Genomic DNA, 24,269 nt, shown 5'->3' with positions numbered 1-24,269 from the left:
ATTAAAAGTCTGCACATTTTGTATGGATTAAGTCCTGAATTCTTAAGAATGCTTTTGATTCCACCATTCTAATCACCAGGATGTCTTTACATCCAAGAAACATGGTTTTTAACCCTTTAAATTGTTTTTGAATACTCTTTGAAGAGTAACAGAGCAGAGTTCTGGAGTCGCCAGGCCCTCAGGACTGTGTGGAGACGAGGCCTAGAGGACCATCTCCAGAACCAGGCTTCTCAGGGCCTCTTACGGGGAAACCTTTGATGCAATGAGTTAGCCTTCTCCTCCTCCTTGGGCAAGATGACCCTTGAGCAGGGTTGGGGATAGCCAGGCTTGTAGCCCCATGACCTTTGAATCCTGTGTCCAGTTCTGGGGCCCCCAGTTCAAAAGGACCATTGGGAAGCTGGAGCTTGTCCTGAGGAGAGTGACCAAAATGGTCGAGGGTCTAGAAACCATCAAGCCCTATGAGGAGGGAGCTGAGTATGTTGAGGCTGGAGAAGAGAAGCCTAAGAGGTGATATGATGGCCCTGTTGAAATGTTTGGAGGGCTGTCATATGAAGGATGGAGGAAGCTTGTTTTCCGCTGCTTTCCCCCTTTCCCTTAATTCTCATATTGCGGTTCTTTCTCCCTTAAGGCTAGCCTAGCCGCTTCACTCTTTCTTTTCCATACTTCCCCACTATCTCTGCTTTCAGGTATCGCGATGTCTACACTCTCCCTTATTTCTTCCACTAGTTCTTCCCCTGGAACTGGGCTTTCCAAAATTGATTTTACTCTCTTGGGAGAGTAATAAACCCTTCTAGAACACAGCGTCATTGCCTGAAAACCCACAAAAAACGATGAGAGCCGGCCATGAAAGCCTCTGACTTCACAAAGAACCAAACTGCTTTCTTATGATTTTCACTCTTCTTCTTCCAAAAAGAGAGGCATTCCTGCCGCAGAAGGGAAGGTGCAAGAAGCATGCCTAGCTGTCAGCCTTTTCTTAGGTTTACCCAAAACGTTTACCTCAGGAAATACTATTATAAGTATTAAAGCACTTTCCTTTATACCTGTTTCTTATCAGTAAGGTGATTTCCTACTACACAATAAACTTTTAGCTCAGAAATCACCTTTCCCTTTTTGTATGAGGTCTGACAGCTCCTTTGTTTTTATTGGAGAGTTTCACTGGGCTCCTGGTTGTAATCCCCCCTTACTTTACCACAAGGTTTACTTCAGGGCTTACACAGGGTTCTTTTTAAACCTTTTAACCCTTCTTTTTCATCCGCTACTTCTTGGTAATCCCCTAAATTACCACAGCTTTTTACCTCAAGAGACTGACTCTTTTCTTTTTAAACTGTTTAGCCCCTCTCAGGTACTTAGCTGGGGTCTCTTTAGCACTTCTTGGAAATCCCCTACATTTTTTAAAATAGCTTTGGCCCTATACAGACAGGCCAAAATAAAGCTGCTTCAGCTCACTTTGGAAGTATGGTGTTTCAATGATGTATGCCTCCTAAGAGTCTGGAAGCTGCACCAAAGTTGCACTCCAGTTCTTAGGACTGGAGTGTGGCTTTGGTGGGAGTTCTGGACTCTTTGGATGCATGTATCATTTAAACAGCATACCTCCAAAGTGACTCGAAGCAGCTTTATTTTGGCCTGTCGGTATCAGGCCTTTATTGGATTAAAAGATTCACAACATCAACAAAAACATCATCCTACATAAATTCAACACACAATCCAAAGACGTAGCGTAACAATTCCCCACATTTCCCACTTCACATATACACATCAACAACATGAAAACGACTCCCTGTCCCCTAAATGTTGGATAGAACTGTTTCCTGTTTAGTGTCCCTTTCCTGAAAGGTTTTTACAATATAAATATGAATTTTCTACAGCTGCTCCTCATTCCTCTTATTTTCCTCTGTTTGGCTGAAGTAAAGATACAGATATGCAAATAAGTTTTTTAATATTGTTTCAGGTCTATTGTTTCATTGCTTTCTTTAATATTTATATCAACAAATATTTATCTCTTATCAGATTTGTCTGTTGATCCATATCTAATTAAGTGTGTCAATTTATCATTTCCCACAAGATCATATGTCTTCCATATCCATTCTGTCATATTTGGGGGCTCTTTTTCTTTCCATTTCTTCGCATAAACCATTTGTTCAGCGGTAATCATGTAAAATAAACATTTTCCATATCATTTCTCTAGCTCCATATCTGATAAACCTAAGAGAAGTATTTAGGTCTCTTGGGAATCCTAACCTTAAGAATGCCTAAAAATAACCGTTGAATGGTGGACGGTCCAATGTTGTTTTGCTTTGACACAAGACCACCAATGGGTAGGAAACCCCCTACATTTTTTATGGTTGTTTTGTGCCTTTAAGCCATTTCTAAGCCTGAGGCGAACCCATCCCAGGTTTTTCCGGGGCTGAGACGGTGTGGGTTTCCATGGCTGAGCGGATGGCACCCCGATCTCCAGACTCCTAGTCCTAAGCTCAACATCACCACCGTTTTACCTCAGGGTTTACTACTTGTCCTTCTGTGTAACTCCCACCACTTCTGGCACAATTCCGCCAGCTGTCCACACTCATAAGACCCCTTTTTGATTTGACCTTCCCTTAACCAAAGAGGTCTCCTTACTGGATCACTTGATCCTATCACTAGATCTTTCGACCTCCTCACTGGATGAATCGATCCCACCTCTTGACACCAAAACATTTGTTGCTTAAGGAGGGTTCAGTCTTGGAATGCTCTTGGATTCATTCATTGGACTTTTCAGCATTAAAAATAATTTAAAGTACTATACAATTAAAGAAAATGAAAAGCATGCTAATAAAACACTGCACAGCGGGCCCTTCCCTTACGCGGGGGATCTGTTCCAGTCCCCCCACGCAAAGGGAAATCCATCTATGCTTGCGCCCTGTTGTTTGCTTTAGGGCAGTACGCACGCCACGGATGCATGTGCTATTTCTTTAATTGTTGCGTAATTGGGTTTTTAAATAGGGTTTTTAAAAGACTGTTGCATGCTTCCTCTAAGTAGTATTGAAGGAGATGGCTGTCTCCCCCTGCCCTACACCCAGTACAAATGGAGTAGTGCAGATTTCATTGCGGTTTTGTTTGATTTTACCTTTAAACATAGCTTTGGCATAGTTTCAAACACGTGCATACAACGGGTTGTGTGCCTGCAGCGGGTCAGGTTGTGTTGTGTGAATGCAGCCCATCCAGAACACTTCTCTAGCTCATGAAAAGTTTTTCCATGCCTGACTTGGAGCATCCAGATGGGACCTACATATTTAACGAGAAGATTCCCTGGGCAATGTTCCTTCCCCAGATTGAGGGGCTGAGAAGTAACGCGCCACTTCCAGCGCATCGCTTTCTGTTCATGGGCCTGGGAGGCTTGTGCTGGAGGCGTTACTTCTGGATTGGGGCCCGCTGTTCAGGGAACATGGAAATAACTTTTTATGAACAAGTTACTTGGCATTAATTATTTGTTTGCAATAGCTGAAGCGTAACAAACCTACGTTACAATCATAATATACCAAGGGACAATGTCGCCCCATTTTGCAGTGTTACTTGAACTATTTTACCTGCTTTTACAGTTGCAGGTTTCACTGTGTTTTGCAGCCTGTTTTTTTCTGATGTTTCTCTTTATCAAACAGGAATGTAAAAGTAACTAAATAGATTATCTCAAAGCAATGAGAAAGTAAAGGATTGCTATGCTTAAGGAGTTCCTTTTCCAGACATTTTTCTTTTGAAAAAGGAAAGTGAAAGTAACAAATGTAGCTATTTCAGACCAATGAGAAAGGAAAGAGTAACTCCATGCATCTGAGGATTGAGGAAGTAGACCAAGTGTATAAAAGCATGTGTTACAACTTTTGGCACAGTTAATCTCAAAGGTGGTGCAAGGTCCCTTGGCATGCTTCTCACATACAGTGGGCCCTTGTTATACGCCGGGTTGGGTTCCAAGATCCCCCATCCGTGGATAACAAAATCCGTGGATGCTCAAGTCCCATTAAATAGAATGACATAGCAAAATGGTGTCCCTTGTAGAAATGGAAAACCAAGGTTTGATATTTGAAATTTATACTTTTTTGGGGGAATATTTTCAAACTGTGGATGCTTGAATCTGTGTATAAAACATCCGTGTGTAAGGAGGGCCGACTGTAGTTCTCTTCACTCTTCTTGACAAAGAAGAGTGAAAATGACAAATTACTGCAATCAAGTCAGCAATTTGTTTCTTTGTGAAGGTTTCACGGCCAGCATTCATATTTTCCGTGGGTTTTTCGGACTATGAGGCCGTGTTCTAGAAGAGTTTATTCCTGACATTTCATCAGCAGAGAATACGCCATCCAGAGCCGCTGGGGAAACGTCAGGAATAAGCCGTTCTAGAACTCTTCTGTGAGGCCATTCTCATAGCCCAAAAAAAACACCAAAAACTATGATTTGTTTCTTTCATTCCCTTTCTTTCATCGAACCATAGAGTTGGAAGAGACCCCAAGGGCCACCCAGTCCAACCCCCTTCTGCCATGCAGGAAATCTCAATTAATGCATCCCTGACAGATGGCCATCCAGCCTCTGCTTAAAGACTCCAAGGAGGGAGACTCCACCACTCTCTGAGGGAATTTGTTCCACTGTTGAACATCTCTTACTGTCAGGAAGTTCCTCCTAATGTTGAGGTGGAATCTCTTTTCCTGGAGCTTGCATCCATTGTTGTGTGTTCTAGTCTCTGGAGCAGCAGAAAATAAGCTTGCTCCATCCTCAATGTGACATCCCTTCAAATACAGACCACCCTCCCCATAGGCAGGCTTGCCTTCCACAGCTTTGAGCTTTCGTGGAAGGCAAGCCCTGGCAGAAATAATGGGGCACGTACCTGTGCTGTGCACCCTGCGCGCCGCCGCAAGCACGTGCCCCATTATTTTCTATGGGGCTTGAGCATACACTCTTTTCCCCTTAAGCGGGTGGGGGGTCCAGAAAAGATCCCCCGCATATGGGGAGGGCGGACTGTACTAAAGAGGGCTATCATATCACCCCTTAATCATCTCTTCTCCAGACTAAACATCCCCAGCTCCCTAATTCTTTCCTCATAGGGCTTCGTGGTTTCCAGACACTTCACTATTTTAGTCACCTCCCTCTGGACATGCTCCAGTTTCTCAACTGTGGTTCCCAGAACTGGACACAGTGTTATTCCAGGTGGGGCTTGGCCAATGCAGAATAGAGTGGCACTATACCTCTATTGATGCAGCCTAAAATCGCATTGGCTTTTAAAATCTTATTTTATTTTATTTTTGACATCAAGTATAGGGTTGCTACTTTCTCAAAATAGCACTATAATGACAACTCACTAATTTTAGGGTAGCTGAGTGGGAGGTATTGGAAGGCTATCTGTTTGCTGAAAAGTAACTTCTGAACTCTAAATCCTCTGCCTGGGGAGATCACTCTACCTTCCATCTCAAAACAGAGAGGAACCCCAAATGCATAGCAGGATTGAGCCGATTTCTTCCTCCCTCTGGGTGAAATTCTTCCTTTTAAGCTACAAATGAGATGGGACTCCCCTCTTCTCCCCATGGCTCCTCTCCAGCCCCTTTCTGCAGCCTTCCCAAGAAGATCTGCTGCATGTCCCTTCCTGCCTGGTCCTTACCTCTGTCTCTCCCCCCACCTCCAAAAAAGCCCCCTCTTTATCCTAGATGGGTCTGGGAGGAATTTTCGGAGCAGGAGGCCTTGGGTGGAGCCGAGGAATGGCCAAGTCTTGTTCCCAGGGAGCTTAGGTTTCCTGCTGGCGGGACGCCGGGTGAGTGGAGGGGAAGGGGGGGTCTGGCCCTCGGCTGCCGTCAGGCCAGGAACACGCAGGAGGGCTCCCTGCATTTGTTGGGAAGGGGCTGCCGCCATCAGGCCGAGATGGAAATGCTGGAACCAGGGGACCTGGAAAGGAGAATGGAAGGAAAGGAGCCAAAAGAGAAGGAACCTCTCAACAGGAGAGTTGAGAGTTGGCCCAGAATGTATTTGCTCCCATGGTGAGCTCTTGCCCCCATGGATTAGGGCCATGCTAGAAAGTCACGGTCTGGGCATTGCAGGCCAGGTTATTGTGAGGAGGGGGTTTCCAAAAGATTCACATTGGTCTTACAGGGAAACACATGGTTGTGGCCATGGGTTTGTGACACTTGTCATAGATGTTGTCCCTTGGAGTGTAGTGGAGTCTCCTTTCCTAGAGGTCTTTAAACAGAGGCTTGATGGCCATCTGTCAGGGATGCTTTGATTGAGAGTTCCTGCATGGCAAAAGGGGTTGGACTGGATCAGGGCCCTTGGGGTCTCTTCCAACTCTACGATTCTATGATTCTATGTGAAAGGCTTAATGCCCTCTAGGTGCCAGATCCTGTCTGATCTTGGAGTCTAAATCAGCCCTGGTGAATACTTGGATGGGAGACCTCCAACAAATACCTGGTGCTGCAGACTGTTTTAGAGGAAGGAACTGGCAAAACCACTTCTGAGTATTCCTGGCCTAAGAAAACCCTACAAACTCTGTAGCCTCACTATAAGTCAAAAGGCAACTTGAAGGCAGATACACATATACATAAATAGAATGCAAACATATAGCTGTGTTAGTCTGTAGAATCAGTATGTAGAGAGATCTTACAGCACCTTTGAAACTCACTGAAAGAAAGAAGCAGCATGAGCTTTCCTAGGCTTCTGTCTACTTCCACTCCACCAAATGCATCTGAGGAAGTAGACTTAAGTCTAGGAAAGCTCATGCTGCCAACTTGTTTCTTTAGTTAGTCTCAAAGGTGCTACACGATCTCTCTAAATATACAGAGATAGTTAAGTGTACTTAACTAAGAGGCCTAAATACCCTAAAAGGCATCAGATTCCTTCTGATTTTGGAAGCTAAGCAGGGCCAGCCTTGGTTAGTACTTGAATGGAAGACCACCAAAGAATACCAGGTGCTGTATTTCCTGGGAAGGAACTGGCAAAACTACCTCTGGGGATTCCTTGCTTGAGAGATCCTCATGAAATTCATGGGGACTGTAGAGAGGGGGGTAGCTAGCGTCCCATGGCAGGGAGTTCCATCGTCCCCAGCCCTGTCTCACATTCCCCCTGGACATGGACATGGCCAGGAGAGGATGACAGGTCCATAGGAAGGGCTCTTCAAAGGTTTCAGATTCAGGATACCTGTGGTGAGGATTGCACTTCATCAGGCAGGTGGGACCAAAGGGTCTGTACTAAATGTTCCACACAGAATATTTTCAGGTGTAAGAAAAAGAGTTCTAAGATCGTGAAATCCTGATATTTAACCGCTATTTGACTTAGAGGCCCTTCCTGTATCCTGTCTGCTTTAACTGCCATGGCTCAGCGCTATGGGATCCTGGGATTTTCATTTTGGGAGATATTTAGCCTTCTCTGTCAGAGAGCTCTGGTGCCACGGCAAACTACAAATCCCAACATCCCATAGGATGGAGCCATGACAATTAAAGCTGTGTCAAACTACATTGTTTTTGCAGTACAGTTTAGACCTAAGTCATCCCTCATAGAGCTTGATTGTTTCCTGATTGCCCTCCTTCGTGGTGCCTGAAAGAATAATGCCACCTGCATCCGGATGCCCACACACCCTCTGATGGAATTGGACTGGTTAGTGGCAGTTGAGGAAGAGGGGAGGGATCTTATTAGTTGTGGTTCAGGGTCTCAAGAATCCCTTAGGGGAGGCTCACTTGACTTTTGTGACTCTGCAACTCTGTTGTCTTTTTGAAATGTCAGGTATTGTTTGCTGTGTTGCCATCTTTCTGGTCTACAAAGCCACATTCTACTAAGTGTTTGAATTTTGTAAGCTGCCCTAAAGATTGCTTTCAACTGGGAAGGCTACATATTTTAAATGCCATGAACTGGTATTTTAAAATATTTTAAATACTAAATCAGCACAGAGGAGAAATGGGTGGAGTGGGGTCTCAACGGGAAGGTGGCTGAAGGTAAGAAACAAGGGATGTCATTCCTTGCCTCCAAACTGCCTTAGGCTGCATCTAGACTGCAGAAATAATGCAGTTTGACACTTTGCTATGGCTCAATGCTATGGAATCCTGGGATTTGTAGTTTGTTGTGGCACCAGAGTTCTCTGACTGAGAAAGCTAAATATCTTACAAAACTACGAATTCCAGAATTTCATAGCATTAAGCTATAGCAGTTAAAACAATGTCAACTGCATTATTTCTGCAGTGCAGATGCAGACCCAAATAGTCCCCTGTAGTTGTTCCAGAGTCAATTTCTCTTCCTGCAAGTGGAAGGAAACTTGAATTATTCCCGTTTTGGATTTCTCATCCCCCCATTTCTCATAATACTGTGCATTTCTGAGATGGGGAGTGTCACGGGCGAAATTGTTCCTCCCCTCTTCTGCATTTGGCATCTGCCTAACTCCATAGGACTCAGTTCATCAAACACACCCAGGTGCCTTTTTTCTGCAGGAGCAGAAATGGATGCCTGAGAAATAAAAATAGGGGAGTTGACGCTTATTTTGACTATTATTTATTCATCACCCACATCAAGGAGCAAATAAAAGAGGCCAAACCTATAAGGCAGGAGTGAAGTTTAATTTGGTATACACTTCCCATCATCCCCAGGGGCATGCTTTCTGGGGGTGATGGAGATTGTGGTTTTGAAACCCTGCCAGGGAATGCAGGGGAGGCTGGTGTTGGACATAGGTGGATGTTGGTCTCGGGGAATGATTTACAAATTTGGGCTGCCAGCGAATCGGGGAAACTGTTCCTTCCTCAACTGACTGGGGGTCTCAGATGTGTATGCCCCTACTTTGCTTGTGTGTGTCGTAGGTGGGTGTGCCACTTGAACATATTTGCACTTGCAACATAGCCTATCCTGCCCGGCCCTTTCCAAAGAGGAGGTTAAGAGGTGATATGACAGCTCTGTTTAAATATTGGGAATGTCATATTGAGGATGGAGCAAGTTTGTTCTCTGCTGCTCCAGAGAATAGGACCTGGAGCAGTGGATGCAAACTAGAGGAAAAGAGATTCCACCTCAACATCAGGAAGAAATTCCTGACAGTAGTAACTGTTCAACAATGCAACAAAGTCCCTTGGAGAGTGGTGCAGTCTCCTTTGAAAGTCTTTAAACAGATGCTGGATAGCCATCTCTCGGGGGGGGGGCGCTTTGATTCTGTGTTCCTGCATGGCAGAAAGGAATTGGACTGGATCACCCTTGTATTCTCTTCCAACTCTGTGATTCTGTGATTCTATGATGCTGTGACTGGGCTTGGTGGATCCTGGTGCTGATTCTTTGCTCTCTGTTTTTCAGGCAAAGAGGAAAAGGAGGAGAACCATTACAACTCTTTGAAAATGGAGGCAAGTACTCTGCTTCCCGGCAGGCCCCTTTCTGTGGTCATGTCTTGTACCCACTCCCCACTTTCCCTAGCCCCTAAAAGTGTACATGTTCAGGACAGGAGGTAAAGGGGAAAACATGTGAAGAACACCTTCCTGTGTACCCTAGAATCTCTCACTCTCTCTTAAACAACTCACCTGGAATATTGTGTCCAGTTCTGGGCACCACAATTCAAAAAGGACATTGAGAAACTGGAGCCATGTGTCCAGAGGAGGGCGACTAAAATGGTGAAAGGTCTGGAAACCTTGCCCTATGAGGAATGACTTAGGGAGCTGGGGATGTTTAGCCTGGAGAAGAGAAGGTTAAGAGGTGACATGATAGCCCTGTTTAAATACTTGAAGGGGTGTCATATTGAGGAGGGAGCGAGCTTGTTTTCTGCTGTTCCAGAGAATAGGACCCAATGGAGCAATGGATGCAAGCTCCAAGAAAAGAGATTCCACCTCAACATTAGGAAGAACTTCCTGAGAGTAAGGGCTGTTCGACAGTGGAACATACTCTTTCCTCGAAGTGTAGTGGAGTCTCCTTCCTTGGAGGTCTTTAAGCAGAGGCTGGATGGCCATCTGCTGGGGATGCTTTGATTTGGATTTCCTGCATGGCAGAAGGGGGTTGGACTGGATGGCCCTTGAGGTCTCTTCCAACTCTATGATTCTATCATTCTATGAACTCCATTTTTATCAATATACTTGCCAAAATGGCGACTGGAAGTAACATTGTGCTTTTGGCCACATACCAGCATGTTTTGTTGCCATGTAGGCTGCTATTTGGCTGAAAGTGGAGGCATTTTTGAATGCCATTAGGCAGGTGTAGCTCACAAGGTGGATCTGTGGGAATCATCCCCAGGATTTTCCTCACTCTCTCATAGGATAACAGAACTGGTCTGCCTTAAGCACCTCTGAGGACTTTGGCCACCGTGAGGAGTGCCCAGAGAGACCATATTGACACCTGTTTTACTCTTGGTAAATAGTGGAGGGGAATCAAGCCTAAATGGCTGCCCATGACTTACAACCTCTGGCACTCATTCTGGGCTTGTTGTTGTGTTCATTGGCAAGTGAGGGGCTTCTGCTTAGCAAGGATGAGCCCAGACCACCATTGATAGGAATAGGAAAGGACTTAAATTTATTTACAGCTGAATAGGTCAAAGTTGTAGCTATGGGGGGGGTCGGGAGAGAGAAATGAGGGAATTGCCCTTCCCAAATGAGACCCACTCATGACGTTTTCCTTCAATCCCCAAATTTCTAGCGATACAGAGAGTGAGACAATGAAAGTTGTTCCCATTAGCTCTCCCATTAGCTGTGTTTGCAGTCACTCAGTTGCTCTGTTGTTGTTGTTGTTGTTGTTGTGTGCCTTCAACTCATTTCTGATTTAATGCGATCTTAAGTCAAAGCTATCAGGGGGGCTTTCTTGGCAAGATTTGTTCAGAAGAGGTTTGCCATTGCCTTCTTCTGAGGCTGAGAGTGTGCGACTTGCCCAAAGTCACCCAGTGCGTTTCATGGCCAAGCGAGGAATTGAACCCTGATCTCTGGAATCCTAGTCCAACATTCCAACCACGACATATTGCTGGCTGTGCCTGCCCCTTTTCTTTGGGTGCCTAAAATATGTTTCTAAAGGCTCAGCTGACTTTTTTAGGTTACAGCAATACAGTTGTCCCTCCGCATTCAGGCTTTGACTTTTGCGGTTTTGATTATTTGTGTTTTTGATCAATATGTCCTCTCTAGGAATCTCTAGGTCCTCCAGCACAACTCTGCCAGAAGTTGACCATAGAGTTGTGTTGGAGAACCTAGAACTTCCTGGAGAAAACACTTCTCTGGGCATTTGTAGGTCCTCCAGCATGATTCTATGATCCACTTCTGGCAGATGTAGGCCATAGAGTTGCTCTGGAGAACCTGCAAATTCCTAGAGAGGTGTTCTTTTAGATAAAAATAATAGCATTATTTTTAGTTGCAGTTTTTCCACATTCATGGGTTCCTTCACCTCTAACCCCAGCCAATGTGGAGGGACCACTGTACTAGAAATTTGAAGACTGAAGGAAATTTTCATGGAGGGGGGCAGAATTCTTATTTAAGGGGGATGGAGTGCTTTCATTTTGCCCCTTCCCATAGCTACATTTTTGTCTGCAGCATGAGCCAAGATCCAGGCATCCGTCAAACTGCCTGCCAGCCAGCTGCAACCTGTTGCTGCCTTCAGGAAGGCATGGGATGACGGATGTGGGAATCTCCTCGGGTGTGCATTCCCTTACCACCTAGGAGTGAACCAGAACCAGCTATGTGGGGCATGACCTAGTTGCCTACACCCACAAAGTACCTTGAGGAGACACCTCCCCTCATACAAGTTAACATGGACACATAGGCTCTGGGCCCAAGCTCTGCCTGACCTCCATGCCAACATTGCTCAGAACTGTGATGCACAATCATCTGTAGAAAAACCCCAAAGCTGAGAAATGGTGGATAGCGGTGAGGTGGACCTAAGCTGACAAAAAGCAGCATATATGGGCTGGGAGTGGACCTGAGTGAAGCCTTCATTTGCTCTTGAGCCTCACCCCCTGCCAGTCAACCATGTTGCTTCTGATTGGCTGGCCTTCACCCTCTGTCATAGAAACCAGAAAAACCATATGGACTTTTGGGAATGACTTGATATGTGATGTCTCTTCTCACTTGGTCTGGAGTCACAGTCTGCACATTGACACTCCCTGTGAGTTGGGAAAGGCATTTAGGCACCCATTCCTTAAGTCTAAGCCAGTTAACTGTGAAATAGGGAGAGGCCTGAGTCTACACTGTACATCTACACTGTAGACATAATGCAGTTTGACACCATACTTAAGTGCTGTAGTTCCATCCTATGGATTCCTAAGATTTGTAGGTTTTTCAAGGTCTCTAGCCTTCTCTGCCAAAGAGTGCTGTTATCTCACCAAACTTCAAATCCTAGGATTCTGTCGGATGGAGCCATGGCAGTTAAAGTAGTGTCATACTGCATTATCTCTACAATGTAGATGCATTCTCACAGAGTGGGCAGATAATAAAGTCAAAGAACCCCACCCCTACCCAGCAGAAAAGTGTTTGGATACTTTCAGAAAACAATATCCGTTTATTTGAACCATATATCGTTCACCTCTTGACACCAGAGCCCCCAAGGCAATGTACAAAAGATAAAAAACATTTACGACATTAAATATATCAGTAAAAGACTTTTGAAAAAGAGGCTAATGAACTTAGAGTGAGAGCAGCCAGCCCCTGGGTTTATGGACCCAAGGCTTTGTGAAAAAATACAGTCTTAGTTGCCTTGGATAGAATCACAGAATCATAGGGTTGGAAGAGACCCCAAGGGCCATCCAGCCCAACCCCATTCTGCCATGCAGGAAATCCAGGTCAAAGCATCCCCGACAGATGGCCATCCAGCCTCCATTTGAAGACCTCTAAGGAAGGAGACTCCACTACACTCCAAGGGAGTTTGTTCCACTGTCGAACAGCCCTTACTCTCAGGAAGATCCTCCTAATGTTGAGGTGGAATCTCTTTTCCTGGAGCTTGCATCCATTGCATCCAAGCTACAGGATGGGATTGGTTCCTTGACAGGAGTGCCATTGCAGAGGAGACTCTGCCATGTGTACCCAGCAACCTTTCCTTGTAGGGTGGTGGGACATTTGAAACAGAGAGTGTCATGTTTCCCCCTCTTTCACACTACACAACACTTACTACACTGTCAGGGGACTCCCATTCCCTGTAACTCTGGGAGAAGGAAGAAGACCAGGCCTGGTGAATCAGGGATCCAACTTTATCTTTAGGGAAAGAAAGAAAGAAATGCAGTCTTCCTCCCTCCCTGACAGACAGACAGATGATTCCAATTTAACCTGGGATTTGAAGTTTGGAAGGGCATTTGGAATTCTCAGCAGAGACCTCCAGTGCCTCAGCAAACTACAAATCAAAAGATTCCATAAGATGCTGCCATGGCAGTTAAAGAGGAATAATAGTGTTATAATTACAGAGTGTGAAAGGGGCCCTGGAAGAACCAACCTGATGTTATTGTTTCTGTGTTTGAAGAGGCCCTAAGCTGAAAGCACAGGCGCATGTCACCACCTGAGGAACCCATCTCCAGTGGTGAAATTTGAACATGGGACTGTGTTGTTTGGCTTCAGGCACTAAGCTACTTCAGGGGTATATCCAGGCATGCATACTTTACAGCACTTTCATCCCACTTTAACTGCCATCACACCATGTCCTGTGGAACCCTGGGATTTATTGTTTAGTGATAGAGAATGCGGAATTCCCTGCTAGGGAGCTTTTCTGGGGCTGTAATTCAGGGACATGGATGAGGACTCTCTAGCAGGAAATTCTGTGTCATTCTGTGTCATTTTAAATCAGTTTTTCCACCTATATCCAATGAGCTCAAGTCAGCCCACAGTATAGTCACTTTGAACAGTTTCATAACACTTTGAAACAGAGAGACCAAAAATGTATTAAACCAGCCTGTCAAGTTATGGCAAGACAGTTTACAATCTAGTTAAACCATTTCTTAAAGCCTGTTGGAAATATAAACTTTTTCAGTTGCCAGAAGAAGGACTGCAAGGAGGGGGCCATCCTCGCTCTAAAGCATGAGAGCAGGCACCAAGAAGGCCTGGCTCCCATGTTTCCACCAAGTGACTGGGAAGGTAGTGAGACAGAGAGAAATCTTAGAGTCTGGGTAGGCTCACATGGGGAGTCATAGTTTTGTACAATCCTCTTTGAGGAAGGAGCCGAACGTAAGGCAATGCGCCCAATTTTGCTCCTCTTAGGTGAAGTCTGACTTCTCTCTGGCAAAACTGGCCTCCTCCTTGCCACAGCGGTGGAGACGCCTGGCCCTCCAGCCCTCCTATTCCTCACCCACCCTCTCTTTCTCCTCTCTCTGCCTGCAGGGATCCCGCGGACGCCTGCGTGGCGGTCTGGGCTGCGAGTCGAGCCTTCGCCCCCGGCCGATGCCCCGCCTGACCTTCCAGGCCGGGGACCCCTACTACATCAGCAAGCGGAAGCGGGACGAGTGGCTGGCCCGGTGGAAGAGGGAGGTGAGGGGGCCGCCAAGGCAGACCTCTTCAGGAGGGGAGCTGGGAGTTGTGGGGAGGCTGGTAGAGGGTCCTGGTATCCCATCCCAGCCATCACCAGGCCTTGGGTTGCTGCCTGGGCTCACCTCTGCATTCTCTCTCTGAGTAATAATAATAACATAGCAGTAACTGTTTTTATCATACCATAAACTGCCATATTTCCTGGAGAGGAAACGTCCAGCTCAGTGAGGGAAGCCATTTAGGTTCTTCCTCAGTGACAGTTTCTCTGATTCCATGTTGAGGGAACTGCAGTATAATAATAAGAAAAAGAAGGAGGGCACAATGCATCTATCCCCTCTTCTCTAGGGAGACTCAAGTGGGTTAACATTGGTTTGTGAACTCTGGAGGGCTTCTGGGAAGGCACAAATTTGACTGCCAAATGAGTACCAATTTTGCAAGACCGAGTCATACTCTCCATGTTTTCCGGCCTGATGCAGGGGAGGCTGTCAGTCCACTTTTTGGGGCTGTGTGTGTGTGTGCAGTGGACACTGGGAATTGTAGTCAAGCGAGAAGGAGGATGAGGGATCAACACAGAGATATGGTTGCCAAAAGCTGCTTGGAGAAGGAGCTTCTGGTCTGATACAGGAAGTCATTTTTGCCCTTCCCTAGATCACAGTTTCTGCCATTCTGCATGGACCAAGAGAGCGTTCCTGGGAAGGTAGAAGGTAGCATGGCTGTGGGTGGAAATTGTGGAGGATGTCTTTGCGAGGCGAGAGCGAAGTGTGGCGGTGGAGGTGGGTCCATCCTGCACAGTTGGGTCAGGTCTGGGTAGCATTGCTCCTGTGCGCTCAGTGACGAAAACATGAACGGTTGTCTTTTGGCGGGTGTCTTTCGGAAGGGACTGGTGATGCCCGTCACCCCAGAGGGTACAGCTGGCGGGTGAAGAAGGTCAGTGGGTGATTGGTGAGTGCTGCATGAGTGGGTCAGGGAATGCACTCCAGCCTTTGGTGTGAACTTTAAAGAAGCTATCCCATTGAATAAGAGCTGTTATGTCCATTCAGGTTTTTTCGTTTTTTCAATATTTTTATTACAACAACATAAATAACGTTAACAACAACACAAATATCCTACGTCTCTATATATCTGTATATTTGTTATCGCACTAAACTGCAGGTCTATCTTATTAAAATTACTAAATTATATATACTAAAATGACTAAATGACTAAATTACATATACTAAAACAAATATATGGAAGGTTTTAACCAACAAAAGACTGAGGAATTGTGGTTTCCCATTCAGGGTTAAGGATGACAAATAAACCTTTGTCCCTGAAGTAGGGACAGCCCCTTTAAAGTTCACACTAAAAGTCAGAGTAGATTCACCACCTTCCACTGATACGGGAGCCACCAGTGGTCACTGCCCCACCCCTCGCCTAAACTCTAGCCATGGTGAGGTGGATGATGGGAATCCAGGTTTGGCTGGCTTTGGTAAAATGCAAACAGAACCCTGCATTTCCAGTTGGATCCTTCAGTTTGGGGGGAAGAAATGTGGAGTGCAGGCATTCTTTTAAAGCCCCCCCTCCCAATTTTTGTGCTTCTATTCACCACAAGGAGCTGGCCATGTGGACCATGGAAGGAGTAACACCCACCCACCACCACCCCTCCTCAAAACTAAGACCCTTTCCTGGCCAGGCTGGAAGAAATGGGGATGGGGGCTCTTTATGTTCTCTGAGTGGGAAATGGTGAGTGTTTTTGAAAAAGCCAGAGCCCTTATCCCCTTTCAGTTTTTTAAGAGGCAAATGTCTTGCCCTCTAAAAACCAGCAAAGGTAGGCTTGGTAGATGGAAGTCTTTAAGCAGAGAATTATTGTGAGTTCCTGCATGGCAGAAGGGGGTTGGACTGGATCGGGGCCCTTCTTGGGATCTCTTCCAACTCTAGGATTCCATGATTCTATGGAGAGAGAAGCCAAAATGGAGGGAACCTGAGCTGGAGGTGGGGACAAGATATTTCCAGGCTGTGGTGTGTGTGTGCAAAAAGAAGGCATTGCCTTCCCAAATCAGAATTCTGTCCCCCTAAAGAAATTTTCCTTCAGCCCCCAAATTTCTAGCATTGCAGCAACTGAAAACTTAAATTATGTTTCCAGAAATTCAGTTTAAGCATCCAAAGAAAAGGGGGTAGGCAATGGGAACAAGGGAGTCTCGACGTAGCATATATATATATATATATATATTAGAGTTCTTGGCATGAATGATTTTCCGCGTCCCACTCTCTGCAACGTTAGAAATTTGGCAATTGAAGGAAAAATACATCTGGGGAGACAGAATCCTATTTGGAGGGTGTTGCCTTCATTTTGACACCCCCCCATTAAATACAATCCTGTCAGTTTGTCTCATCTCTGCACCAGCACCCCAAAAAATTGCCAGAGGAGGTGATGAAACACAAGCAGATGCCTGCAAATATTGATAAATTGTGTAAATCTACTTCAGTCTTTCTTGATGAAGGACCTAAGTTATTTTAAAACACACACCAGGTTGACTTGTTTAATGTTTTCTCTGTCCTTCACACCTGCTGGTTCCTCTGAAAGCAGTTAAACCCAGCCCTTGGCTATAAGGAATTCCCCATCCAGTTGACAATGGAATGAGTTCATACTCTGATCTCCCTCCACCCCACAACAATTTTGCAGATTACAAGCTTGAATTTGATCTCTGCCAAACTGCTGGGGAGAAGCCCATCTGAGCAACAGCAGGGCTTTCGGTTCTCAGGCTGGGTGACGAGACGTCCTCCTTTTCCAGGACATGTCCCCTTCTGTGCAGGAGGAATTCCAAAATGCCCTCCATTTTGGGCATGACTAAGAAGCATGAATTTATATTTATATTAGCTTTTATTTGGTCATGTTGTATATTTTTCTTGGATGGCCATACATTTTATGGTGCCTTGTCCTCCTCTGTGGTTAGGAGACCTCAAGGCTAAGTACCTCTACCTTGGGTCCTATTTTTGGGGAAGTTGGGGCGGGTTTACAAATGAAATAAAGAAAGGAAATGAAATGGAACAGAGAGCCTCTATGGCAGATGGGTTCCCAGGACTCAGGGCTTGGTCCTTCTTCTTCTGACCCCAGGGTAAGGAGGAGGAATCTCACAGCAAGAGTGCTGCCTTTAGTGGAGTGCGTGTATGTTTCTTATTTGTCTCACTTTATTTTTTTTTTTAATTTGAATGACATACTCTGTGCAGCTATAGTGGGTGTTTGATGAATCGTGCATAAGGACATCACAAGGGCCTGCCACTGTGACATCCCATGATCTGCTCCCAGGTCCCAGGTCTTAGCCTTGAAATCTCAGGGCCTGCAATAGTCCTGACTTGTCAACCCTAGTCAAAGCCAGGTTCTGCCTTGCTTGCTGGCCAGAGGAGTGGCACCTGTTCCCTTTGCTGCCCCATTGTACGCATGTGCACAAACATAATGTCTGTCTGTGTTGATGAGGTGCAGCCTCAAACCCTTCTCTGGCCCCTTTCCTGAGTGAACTGTGGTCCTGAGCCAGTGCCCGGGTGCCTTCTATTTGTTTCTAATTTATGGCATGCCCAAAGCTCAGTACCCAGCACTTGGTGGAGTGGGCTCAGCTCAGACTTATCCCCCATTGCCACCTGAAGAAACCAGTTAGCATGACCTCCCCAGCCCACCCCCAAAAGCTGGGAAGTGAAGAATGCAAAGGCCTCACCTCCTAATGACATTAGAGTTGTTGTTGTTGTTGTTGTTGTTGTTGTTGTTGTTGTTGTTGTTTGGTGCCTTCTAATTGTTTCTGACTTATGACAACCCTAAGGTGAACCTCTCTCAGGGTTTTCTTGACAAGGTTTGTTCACAGAGGGTTTGCCTTTCCCTTCCTCTGAGGCTGAGAGAGTATGACTTACCCAAGATCACACAAGTGACTAGGACTCTGGAGACCAGGGTTCGAATCCCCACTCAGCCATGGAAAGCCACTAGCAAAGGCAAATTCTCTATTCCCTCTGGGGTTAGTAGTACAGAGAAAGACTAGTGCCATTGGGCTGAGAATTCAAAGTCCCTCACAAAACCACAAATCCCACAGGATGGAGGCATGGCAGTTAATTGTGGTGTCCCTCAAGGTGCCATCCTGTCCCTGATGCTATTTAACATTTATATGAAGCCGCTGGGAGGAATCACCTGTGGATATGGGGCTGGGTGTTATCAGTATGCTGATGACACCCAAATATATTTCTGCATGTCCTGGTCATCAGCGACAACGACAGATGGCATCTCTCCCCTCAACCAGTGTCTTCAGGCAGTAATGGATTGGATGAGGGAAAACAAGCTCAAGTTGAATCCAGACAAAATGGAGGTATTTAGGATAGGGGCCCCCTAACCAGGTATTGGGCTGCAACCTCCAGTCCTAGAGGGGCTCACACTCTCCTCGAAGGACTGTGTTTGCAGGCTGGGGATTCTTCTTGATCCGTCGCTTCAGATGAGGAATCAGGTGAATGCGACGGTCAAGAGCACTTGTTATCAGCTTCGGCTGATACGCCAGATGCGCCCTTTCCTGGAACAGGGTGACCTCGAAACTATAGTACATGCGCTGGTAACCTCAAGACTTGATTTTTGCAATGCGTTCTACATGGGGCTACCCATGTGCCTAGACCGGAAACTCCAGTTGGTACAGAATATGGCAGCCAGGTTGGTCACAGGAACAGCAAGGAGTGACCATATAACACCAATTTTGAAGTCACTCCACTGGCTGCCTGTTAGTTTCTGGGCACAGCACAAGGTGTTGGTATCACCTTTAAAGCCCTACATGGCTTGGGCCCAACCTATCTAAAGGATCTCCTGCTTCCATATATTCAGGTGCTCTGGGAAGACTCTACTACAGCCCTTAAAGACCAGGTTGACAGTGACCTCCCAGAGGACATTTTCTGCAGCTGCTCCCAATTTATGGAATGGCCTGCCGGATGAGATCCACCAAATTACCAATCTAGAGACCTTCAAAAAAGCCATTAAGATGGATCTCTTCCGGCAGGCCTTCCTGGAATAAAATACTCGGCCACAAATAAGACTTCCCATTTATCAAATTCTACCCATGGTTAGTGTTTGGATTAATTGGATATTAGCATGTTAGTTTTAATCTTATATTGTTTAATCTTGTTTTAAGGGGGGTACTATGTATATATGGATGTACTTTAGGTTGTACGCCGCTTTGATTGCCTGGCAAAAAGCGGGATAGAAATTAAAATTTTATTTATTTATGATATTTATTATAAGGGTGTTGGGTGAAAGGGCCTCTGAACTATTCACAAACAATTATTGTTAAATTGTTATAAATAGAGTGTTCTGCAAGATGCAGGGTGAGAAGGGGAGGCTTTTGGGTACCCAGCAGTGGGCTAAGTCTTCTCTTGGTGTGCACTTAAATGCAACCCATCAGTTGCTTTCCTGTTGTTGTTGTTGTTGTTGTTGCTGTTGTTAATGTTAATATTTACTTATATCCCGCCTTCCTCCCAGTATAGGGGCTCAGGGCAGCTACCAACAAATTTAAAACAGTACAATTTAAAAATTTCCAGTTGGTCTTCCTCTCTGCTGTTGCAGAGCTGGTATGTTTCCTCCTCCCTACTTTTCCAACTGCGTCAAAATTCTAAGGCAAAGAAGGAAGGGGGGAAAAATCAAAGTTCTGTAGTCCAGACATTTGTGGCATGATTTAAAACTTAAGGTGTGCACCATAAATTTAGTTTATGTTTGGTGTAGGTGATGTCTTTTCTAATTTGGGGCCTGGCAGTTTGAGTCAGTTGGACCCCTGAGTAGTGGCTTGCGATAGAGATCACTTCAGTGGGGTGGGGCCCATTCCCAGCCCTTTTTGATTCCTTCCCTGCAATCCCAAAATCTTATGGTGTCAGGCTGTTTTCTTCTGCAAGAAGACCTGCCTGCACCAGTTCCCCAAAGCAGAGGTAATCTTTGCAAGAAGGACTTTGCAGATTTCTCAGGTAGGTTCCGGGGGGGAAGAGGAGGAAATGGAATCATTTCCCAGGTGTGAACCTGCAGACCAGCTCTCCTGTGCCTTAGGCAACCAGGCAAAGGTGGAAGACAGCATGGATGCAGTCACTTAGTTTCTCTTTCCTGGAGAGTGCTATGATGGTTGGACTGGGTGACTCTGTCCAGGTACTAAGTTGTGACTGGATGAGAATCTAGTGAGCAGACAGGTGTAGACCATGGTAATGAGCTAAGTAGACCAGGTGATTGCATTAATTAATTAGAAAGGTATAATTGCCTGGTGTATCTACTGGGTCTTGGGAGCATTCATTGAATCCTGCTCTCCATGCTGTCCTCATGGTAATGTATGCATGCTGCTATCAGGATTTTGTACTATGCCATTCATATTGTTTTGCTTCAGTTTTTGAGACTTCTGTTAAGTAAAGTTTTGTTAAATTTCCTCAAACCTCTGCTGTCATTTTTTGCTATTATACTCACACCCCAACAATGGTTATGGGCCCAGAGCGCCACCATGGCGGTGTTGTAATTTGGAGGAAATTAGAAGTCTGAAGAGTCTGCAGTTTTTTCATTTTTGTTGGGCAGACAAGAAGCAAAAGGGCTTGCTGAGCACCTGATATTTGTTTTTTGGATAAAGGTGTTGAAGATCAGCAGCCATGGCCAGTACAGTGATTGGTGGTCTACCACTTGAAAGACTCAATGACCATAATTATTTGACTTGGTCTGTGAAGATGCAGTTTTTTTCCTGTTAAAGAAGGTTTATGGGAAGCTGTTGAAAATCCCCCAGCACAGCCTGGCAGAGGTCAGAGGAAAGCTGCCCAAAAGGCTCACTCCTGGATTGTTTTGGGAGTAGAAGAGAGCCAGCTCAACCATATAAGACACTTGCAGACTGCAAAGGAGTGTTGGGAGGCTTTGCGAGGAATCCATATTCGCACCACTGCTACTTCCAAGATGGCCCTGTCTAGGAAGCTCTACAGAGCACGTCTGGAGCCAGAAGGGGATGTTTTGCAGCATTTGCAGCATATGCAGCAGCTTTTTGTTGAGTTGTCGGAGAGAGGCAGATTTTTTGAAGAAAGTGACAAAGTGTTTATTGTTTTGAGTTCCCTTGATGATTCCTGGGACAATTTTTCCCAAAGTCTGGAGGTTCTTCCAGAACAAGACTTGACAATGCACTACCTTACCGGTCGTCTGTTAGAGGAAGAAGCAAAAAGGAAGGAACGCCGAGCGGAGCAGGCAACTTCACTAAAGAAGCATTTCAAGAATTCTTCGGCTCAGTCTCAGCGTAATAGTGAGGCAAACAGCGGAGAAGGCGTATTTGCTGTAAGGAAGTGCTATCGCTGTGGTTCCACGCGGCATCTTCAACGCTTCTGTCCAGCCTTGCAGAGACATGGTGGTGCAGAGAAGAAGAAAAAGCAGGGAGTCAAGTCGCAGATTGTTTCGGCTGCATTTCGTTCAAGCCAGGAAGGAGGGAACTGGTTGTTGGATTCTGGTTGCGCATGCCACACCCCAACAGACTCTTGAGATCCCTTCTCTGGGATTCTCTGACTTCTGGTTACAACAGAGGTCTGGCAAGGCTCTTGATGCACAAACTGGCAAGGTTTTCTCAACACCTTTTTTGCTTCAGTCTTCTCAGAAAAGGAAAAGGATGCTCAACCTGAGGAAAATGGAGCAGAGGACAAAATAGGGGGAATTCAGCACAGAATAAGTAAAGAGATAGTACAGGAATATCTGGTTAATCTAAATGAATTTAAGTCTCCAGGACCAGATGAACTACATTCAAGGATATTAAAAGAGATGGAAAATGTAATTATCTGAGCCATTGGCAATAATAATCTTTGGGAACTCCTGGAGAACAGGAGAAATCCCAGCCGACTGGAGGAGGGCAAACGTCCCCATCTTCAAAAAGGGGAAGAAGAGGATCCCAACAATTATCCTCCAGTTAGTCTGAGATCAATCCCAGGAAAGATTCTGGAGCAGATCATTAAACAGAGAGTCTGTGAACATCTAGAAGGCAATGCCATCATCACAAAAAGTCAACTTGGGAATCAGAGAAAGAAGTCATGCCAGACAAATCTAATCTTTCTTTGATAAAATTACCAGCTTATTAGATGAAGGGAATGCTGTGGATATAGTAGATCTTGATTTCAGTAAGGCCTTTGACAAGGTTTCCCATGACATCCTTGCAAACAAGCTTCTAAAATGTGGGCTAGACAAGGCAACTGTTACATGGATTTGTCATTGGTTGACTGGCCAAAGCCAAAGGGGGCTCAACAATGGCTCCTTTTCATCCTGGAGAGAAGTGTCCAGTGGGGCTCTGTCCTGGGCCAAGGGCTATTCAACATCTTTATCAGTGACTTGGACGACAGAATTGGGGACATACTTATAAAATTTGTAGATGACACCAAATTAGGAGGAATAGCTAATACTCCAGAGAATAGGATCAACATTCAAAATAACCTGAATGGACAAGAAAGTTGAGCCACAGCTAAAAAAATGAATTCCAACACGGAGAAATATTAGGTACTGCACTTAAGGCAGAAATAATGAAATGCACAGATATAGGATGGGTGTCACCTGGCTGAATGAAACTACAGTGGGCCCTCGCCTTACGTAGGGATCCGTTCCGGATCCCGCCGCGTAAGGCGAATTCTGCCTATGCTCAAGCCCCATTGTAAACAATGGGGCTTGTGCGCGGCGGGGCGCAACGGGCGTGTGCGGCCATTCAATTGAATGGGACGTTCTGCCCCGCGTGTGCCCCGTGGCTTGAACACGTATGCTCAAGCCGCGTAAGGTGCGCCCGCGTATGACACAGGTGCGCTGTACATGTGAAGGGGATCCAGGAATCCAAGTAGACCACAAGTTGAACTTGGGTCAACAATGCGACATTGAGAAATTGGAGTTTCCAAAGGGGGGGGGTGTGTGACTAAAATGGTGAAGGACCTGGAAACCATGAAGCCCTATGAGGAACGACTTAGGGAGCTGAGTGTGTTTAGCCTGGAGAAGAGAAGGTGAAGAGGTGATATGATAGCCCAGTTTAAGTATTTGAAGGGATGTCATATGGAGGAGGGAGGAAAATGGTTTTCTACTGCTCCAGAGAACAGGAGACAATGGAGCAATGGATGCAAGCTGCAGGAAAAGAGATTCCAGCTCAACATTAGGAGGATCTTCCTGAGAGTAAGGGCTGTTTGACAGAGGAACACACTCCTTTCTCAGAGATTGTGGTGGAGTCTCCTTCTTTAGAAGTCTTTAAACAGAGGATGGATGGCCATCTCTCACAGGGGATGCTTTGATTGAGAGTTTCTGCATGGCAGAATGGGGTTGGACTGGAACAGGGCCCTTGGGGTCTCTTCCAACTCTAGGATTCTATGATTCTACACTTAGTCCATCTAGCTCAGTATTGTCTCTCCTCTGATTGGTCCACAGTGCTGTCAGTCTCCTGTGGTGATGTTGGTGTCTTCCTATCACTTGCTACCTGATCATTTTGACCCATGAAGGGGCAGAGATACCATATCAGATCTCGCCTCAGCCAAGTTTGGCCCTGGGGTTGCATGGGATGTCCGTTTCAGGGGCCTGGACATTTGTTTTTGCCCTTGGTGACACTGGGATAGGCAGGACCAGGGGTGTGACTTGTGCAGATGTTCCTTTTGAATCTTCATGCTATTTCTCCTGCCTACCTGAAACCAAAAATGGGCAAGGGATCCCGTGCTGGTACATTGTGGAGAGCAGATCACTTGCAGGTTCATAATTTGCCCAGGAGAAAGATCTGCATGCTTGAGCCAAGGTGCTAGTGTGTGCTCACTTGGAAATCTTTAGCTTTCTCCTTGTGTGTGGATGCCCATACATTTTCCAGCAGGGATAGACATACAGACAGCAGAAAACCTGGTGTCTTTTTCCTTGAACTTTGAAGGAGTTGAGGGGAATATTTGCTAACTCCACTA

General features: G+C 45.7%; 1 protein-coding gene across 7 annotated transcripts in view; it reads left to right on the top strand.

The window, feature by feature from the left end:
• DNMT3A (DNA methyltransferase 3 alpha) overlaps window positions 1-24,269 on the top strand; it is a 160,789-nt gene that overhangs the window by 71,105 nt on the left and 65,415 nt on the right. For all 7 annotated transcript variants that reach the window (XR_006101619.1, XM_042447177.1, XM_042447178.1 and 4 more), the window contains 2 exons: window positions 9,265-9,311; window positions 14,232-14,378. Coding sequence is in view for 6 of the 7 variants with exons in the window: in XM_042447177.1 (XP_042303111.1) it covers window positions 9,265-9,311; window positions 14,232-14,378 (194 nt within the window). In the remaining variant the exon portion in view is untranslated. The remainder of the gene's footprint in view (window positions 1-9,264; window positions 9,312-14,231; window positions 14,379-24,269) is intronic.

Source organism: Sceloporus undulatus, chromosome 1 (genome assembly GCF_019175285.1).
Source record: "Sceloporus undulatus isolate JIND9_A2432 ecotype Alabama chromosome 1, SceUnd_v1.1, whole genome shotgun sequence".
In the NCBI taxonomy this organism is placed as follows: Eukaryota; Metazoa; Chordata; class Lepidosauria; order Squamata; family Phrynosomatidae; genus Sceloporus; species Sceloporus undulatus.
This window is presented reverse-complemented; position numbering and strand designations above follow the sequence as displayed.